The sequence below is a fragment of the Sesamum indicum genome, linkage group LG6 (assembly GCF_000512975.1).
Source record: "Sesamum indicum cultivar Zhongzhi No. 13 linkage group LG6, S_indicum_v1.0, whole genome shotgun sequence".
Lineage (NCBI taxonomy): Eukaryota > Viridiplantae > Streptophyta > Magnoliopsida > Lamiales > Pedaliaceae > Sesamum > Sesamum indicum.
The window spans coordinates 21,188,140-21,194,628 of NC_026150.1; the positions used below are offsets into that span (position 1 = coordinate 21,188,140).

The window sequence follows — 6,489 nt, forward strand, 5'->3', positions numbered from 1 at the left end:
TTAAGATTATGATTATTGAAGCACTTAATTAGTACAAGTTTAGTTAGGGACAATTACGCTCATTTCGTATGAGGTTTAGTGTAATTATATGTAAATTTCCTATGGTTTGATAAATTATATTTAGTATCCCCAAAGTTTGCTTATATCTAATAAGTAGGTCCCTCTATTAATCAAAATTCACTTAACTTGCTAATACTGAATTAAAATTGATGTTTACTCTGAATTGACTTATTACTGATAGGTCAAATAAAATTTCCAGACTATACTACAGTTATAACGGTGAAAATATTCCTTCTCACATTCATTAACATTTGAGGATGTATAGGAGTAATTTTGTTCATAAAGATTTATTTGACATATAATAAATTAGTATTAAGTCAATAAAAGATAATCATAAATTTTTATCCCAGTTTTTTTTTGTTAATATAAACAAATTCGGTGACTTTTGACTAATAGAATGACTTATTTGTTAGACAAAAGTAAATTTTAAGGGTACTAAATATAATTTTTCAAACTATAAAAGATCTATGTGTAATTACACTAAATTTTAGGAAATGAGAGTGTAATTTTTTTTTTAATTAATTAATTTTTATAGTTTAATGTAATTGATTATGATTATGAGGAAAAAGAGTGCTGCAGAGAAATAAAGGGAGATGTCACATCATATTACTTTAGATGAAAAAATAGTACTGCAAAATTATTCAGAAATAAATCTTGGTAAGAAAATAAAATTTGTGAAAGGGATGAGCAAAAGCACGTTTTCTATTTAAGTTCCCGTTACCCAATGTAATGACGATTTCTGTTCTTTTTGTTCATGTAGGATTTTCCTTTATTCCTTGGGAGTTTTAGCAACATGAGAAGCTAACACGTAGAGAGCGTACCCCACGGACGGTGAGGCGGAGGTACAGCCAATTCTGAAACGCATAGCGAGAAATAAAAGTGCTTAAAATTTATGTACGCTCTCTCTTTTAAGGTACCCAAAAACGTCATTTCCTCAACAGTTGAAAGCCCGTTTGGCACTGTTAGCAAGACAAAAGTAACCAGTCCGTGAGTTTAGCCAAGCCCTACTTTCACTTTTACTCCTTCCACCCTTTAAAATAGGGAGAGAAAGCGGGAGTTAGCCGAGAAATCACAAAAGCAGCAAAAGGAGAGAGAGAGAGAGAGAGAGAGAGAGAGCCTTCAGAGCTCAGAGAGTGAGTGAAAGAGGAACTGAACAAAAATGTGACGTTAACTTCAGTGAATAGTGTGTGTGTATTTGTGTGTGTGAGAGAGAGAGAGAACGAGCTACTGGAAAGTGACGCGAGCAACCGGGAATGACGACAGGGTTAGTGAAAGAGCAGAATCTGGAGAAACAGATTGAGAAACAAATGGGTTGTATGGCTGGTTTTCTGCAAATCTTTGATCGCCATCAGATTTTGACCGGAAAACGCCTCTATTCAGCCAAGCGCCTCCCGCCTTCACCAGTATGTTTTCCATACGTTTTATTTTCTCTTCTATCATCTACAATGTTTTATTGCATTCATATTTTTTGTTTGTAAATTTTTTAGGTTGCTGATACAGCTTCGGAATCGGGAAAATCAGCTCCAGCGTCACCGGAGATTTCGAGGGATTCGGGAAAGCCATTACCGCCGCACAGAGTGGCGTCGCCGAGCCCACAAAGGTCAAAGCAGACTCCGGAGGCAGAGGTGCGGTCACCGGTGGTGGCGGAGGTGCCGCCTAAGTCGCCTCTTCCTCTCCCGATATTCGAATTGAAAGAAGGCACCAGGTCCTCGTGGAAGTTCTGCAAGGAAGCCCCAAGACTGTCACTGGACAGCAGAGCTACTACTGATGCAAAGGGAAGTCTCCACCCGAAAGAGATCCGAACAACTACCTCCATTCTATCTGTGGCGAATCGTAGCGAGAGTATTGCTAGTGATACGACTGATGGAGGTCAACACCACCGGTCTCCCAGTGTCATTGCCAGGCTTATGGGCCTAGAGCCATTGCCAGATTCATCTTGTTCTGAGCCCGAAAAGAAGCCGGAGCTCCGGAGATCCGCATCTGAATCGAGGGTCTCCAAAGAGCTCTTTCAATCTCGATTTACCGCAGACGGCAGCAATTTCTACCCAAAGCAGCAAACTCAATCGCATTATGCCCTTCCAAACAATGCGAAGAAAGATAATGCACCAGTGAACGCACATTATGCAGATCCAAGGAACCATTCAGTCAAAAATGCTATTAAAGCTGAACCACCTGAAGGATTGAACAGAGGCTGCCATTCTACATCGCCATGGAGAGCTCCGCAGCACCGCAGAAGCTTCTTCGATTCTGGGGACATCTTCCCAGAGCCAAAACAGACCGTATCAATCTATGGAGAGATTGAGAAGAGATTGAAAATGAGAGGAATAGACGAGCCATCAAAAGATTTAGAGACCTTGAAACAAATCCTCGAAGCTCTGCAACTCAAAGGACTCCTGCACTCTAAACAACCGTCGCAGCAGAATCAAATCCGCCACCGGAACATTGTTTATGACGAGTCACCAATCGTCCTAATGAAACCTTCGAGGTCATCACCTTCACTTAGCCGCAGGATGGGAACTGATTATTCGCCATCCAATAGCAGAAATCAATTCCGTGGCGTTCGCCGGAATTACAGCATCGCTGGTGAAACCTCCCCGTCGGTGAGTCCCCGGAGGGAACGAAACGCACGGAGCCCTGCCCGAACCGGTCGAAGTCCAAGCACGACTACCCGGAGCAGCGAAGGCAATGCGAGCACGAGGCGGTCAAACTCACTGGTCAAACCTAAGCCATTGAGTATTGAAACTCAGAGCAGAGCCAACGAGTTGGCGGAGAATCGCAGAGCCTCTCCAGTTCATTCACCGAAACTCAACACGAGACGAACCGGGCCGGATCCAACGGCCAGCAATCGATCACCTAGGAGCAAGAAAGGGACGCCCGAGATTCATAAGATCACGACAGTTGTCGTCGCAGAGGATGAATCTTCATCCATTTCCGGAAGCAGTATCACTACATCCACGGATACAGAGGTAATACGTCATTAACATCTTAATCAACTCGTTAAACCAACATCAATCCCTAATTAACTAGTTTAATTAAAATGCAAAAATTGGGAATCACACAGAGGTCGAAAGCTGAGGAATACAAGGAGGGAAGGAGTTTACTGGAGAGGTGCGATAAGCTGCTTCACAGCATAGCCGAGATGGCTGCAACCGACATGCAACCCAGCCCCGTGTCTGTTCTTGACTCCTCCTTCTACAAGGACGACTCGTTGACTCCTTCTCCCGTTACTACCAAACGTACTATTGATTTCAAAGGTACAATCACTAAAATATATATATTTATTTTCATTTGACTTGAGTTTAATTAGCTTATCACATGTCACATCATTATCAAATAGTCAAATTTATTATAATGCCACAATTTAGAGGCTTGATGGATGTTATGGGTGTTGTACGCTAGAGATACCTCTAGTTTAGGGATTTAGGGTGTAGTTTGATGTAAAAAAAAATTTCAAATCAAATTCGTTGTTACAAAATTAATTATAAAATAAATTTCTCTAAATATATTGCACTTTTTATATAATTTGATTTAGAATTTCCACTAGTTTGACTTTTGGGTAAGCTATAGATTTCGTAGTTCCTTGAGCTACTATTTCTGCAACTAACTGACTGAAGTAATTAAAATCTGGGCGATTAATTATAGGAGGAGATTGATTGGAGGAGAAGTGATGGAAAAGGGTTTTAGATATAGGTATAGGGCAGGGTGTGGGGGTTGGGGAATGTGGCATGTGACGAGGGTGTAGGTAAGTCACGTGGAGTGGGACCATGCCCCAAGATTGGGAATCGTCCTTTGCCATCGGCATCGATCAGACGACTGCATTTTGTCCAATATGTATGGTGGAGCTGATGATGCTGCAACTATGATTGACTTGAGACAGTTGGAATTCATTACTCTTTGGTGTGATAAAATGGGATTGTTTTTATAAACTCGAATCATGAAATTTTCAGTCCATATAATCCAAAAATCTTTGAACATTGTTCGTCCAAGAATTTTGGTGCTGCCTACTCCAATCTTGGTGTTGGGAGCATATTATGTATTTCGGGTATAGAAGCCTGGTTAATAACTAGACTGGATGTTGGTTTATTGTTGAGAGTGTGTACTTATTTTTGTCCTTAAACTCAAAGAAGAACCATATGACATGAAGGAGAGGGGTGTTTGGTTCGGATTTTATTAAGGCATTTCCATGATATGAAAATGATAGTGGAATAGGGTTTCAGGGAAATGTTTCTTGTTTCAGCAGTTTGGTTATTACGTCTTGAAATAAATATTATTAATGTTCATAGTTCTAAGAGAGGCTCTGATCTGAATCCTTGGAAACAGATCAATCTGGTGAACTGGAAGAAGAACCATGGAGCCCCGTGATTTCGCCTATCCGGTCGAAATGCATGGAAACATCGGATGACTACGATTATGTATACATCTCGGACGTCCTGAGAGCATCCCATTATCTCTCTGAGGATTCTGATGTGTTTCTATTACTAGAGAAGCAGCAATATCTCAAGGGGAATGATACTTCCAAAGTCTCTAGGCTCCAAAGGAAGCTGATTTTCGACACGATCAATGAAATTCTCGACAGGAACAGGTGGTTGCCTCCTTGGAAGGTTGTTGACATCACAAAGCCATCCCTTGATAAGGTCTGGTTGGAGTTTCAGAGGATTCGAGAACGTGACAGTGCTGAGGATTTGTTTGAGACCGTTTGTGGTGTCCTGAGAAAAGACCTAGCGGGAGATGCGATTACAGGCTGGGGAGATTGTCCGGTGGAGATGTCGGAGGTGGTTTTGGACATCGAACGACTCATATTCAAGGATTTGATCTGTGAGGCCATCGGGGATCTTGCTGCATTGGCGTTTAGTGGCACATTATCATCCGTGATGCCTAGGAGGAAGTTGATTTTCTGAAATTCTGCTGTGAAATAAAGAAGAAAGAAGAGGGGGTTTTGTGTTCAACTTTTGGAGTAGTATAATTTCTTGGAGAACTAGTAATATTGATGTGTAATGATGTGTTTTCTTTGTTTCTCTTTCTTAGTTGTTAATTAATGCTGATTAATGCGAAACATCTCTAACGGTCACTTTTTAACTTCTGCAAGCTGTAAAAGAAAAGAACAAAAATGAAGATCCGAGGAGCTCTTTTTACTATGAGAGGTGTTGGTCTTGGGTGCATGTGCGATGTTGCTGGTGTACACCATGTGTTACCATGTGACGAAATTAGATATATACTTGTGTTGTGAGATTAAGGGTGCGTCTGATTAAACATGGCAACGGAATGAATTTGAGGTGGATGTGTTTGAACCCGAGCAACAAAGTGGACCCCCACTTTCTAGTCCCACTTTATCAAATTTATATTATATATGCCCAAAGCTCACACCAAAAGTATATGCAATAATTATGCAAAACATGAAAAAGGGCATTTAGCCTTAAATATTTGTATAAAATATGATGTTTATAAAAATAAACTGATCCAAAGAGAGGAGATTGGAGACATTCCTCGACTTGGACTATGGTTAAAATCCCAATAAAACATTTGGTCCAGAAGGCCCACACTCCACCGTGACATCTAGTTGACAGTGTCTACAGCCATCTCGGACCAGTCAGTTCAAGGCGGACCTGTAAGCATGGATGGACTCTCTGGCTGCCAACATTTTTCAAGAGTAGATTTTGAAGTATCTGTCTATCGAGGGCTAGATCCAAACATTGCATTCAGTCAGGTTGGCCGAGTATGCTGTTTTCTCCTCATACGTTAGTAAAAATACAACTTACATTTTGAATGTATAAAGAGAAATTGAAAATATGGACGATGTGGGAGTCACTTATGATGGTTTATCTTATGGTGTTTGGAATATGCACATATGTATGTATAATCTTGTGGGTTGACTGTGTCTGTTGTGACATTGGGATGATGTGTGCATATTTATATACATATATATATATATATAAACAGGATTTATTTTAAGTATGATATTTAGGGGAGATATAGCCGTTGTTTGATAGAGGGTGCTATACAAGCACTTAGGTTGTTCTCTGGGGAATTGTAAGCTCTATCCGAGCAGGCACCTAAGTCCTCCTCTGTGGAAGCATCTAAGCCATGTTTCTGGCGGACACCTTATTTTTCCTTCGCCAAGGTCCTTAAGTCATTTTCCAAGGCCCCCCCCCCCCTGAATTAAGCCCTCTGAGGAGGAGGCACGATAATTTTTGCTCCATGCAAGACCTATTCATAATATATATGTCTTTATTATTTAATATTTTCTTGCAGAAAAATAATACCCTACATCGGAGTAGGCACAAAAGACATCCATTAAACCCTCCTCCATCGAGGCACCTTCATAAAAAGTCTTGCTTTGTACAGGCACAATGTTAGCTCTTCTTTTTCTAAACATATTTATGCTACTAACATTCTTTGCAGGAATTCGATAAAAGAAAAAGAAAAAGAATA

General features: G+C 40.5%; 1 protein-coding gene across 1 annotated transcript; it reads left to right on the top strand.

The window, feature by feature from the left end:
• On the top strand, positions 1,091-5,113 carry LOC105165317 (protein LONGIFOLIA 1). The gene is made up of 4 exons (XM_011084290.2): positions 1,091-1,463; positions 1,548-3,026; positions 3,122-3,314; positions 4,381-5,113. The coding sequence occupies exons 1-4, from the start codon at positions 1,314-1,316 to the stop codon at positions 4,956-4,958; spliced, it is 2,400 nt and encodes a 799-aa protein (XP_011082592.1). The 5' UTR covers positions 1,091-1,313; the 3' UTR covers positions 4,959-5,113.

Bases quoted from the DNA above. Each gene is read 5' to 3' on its own strand.
- LOC105165317 (XM_011084290.2), top strand. From the start codon at position 1,314: ATGACGACAGGGTTAGTGAAAGAGCAGAATCTGGAGAAACAGATTGAG. The intron at 1,464-1,547 runs GTATGTTTTCCA...TAAATTTTTTAG, and splicing joins AGCGCCTCCCGCCTTCACCA to GTTGCTGATACAGCTTCGGA. The intron at 3,315-4,380 runs GTACAATCACTA...CCTTGGAAACAG, and splicing joins ACGTACTATTGATTTCAAAG to ATCAATCTGGTGAACTGGAA.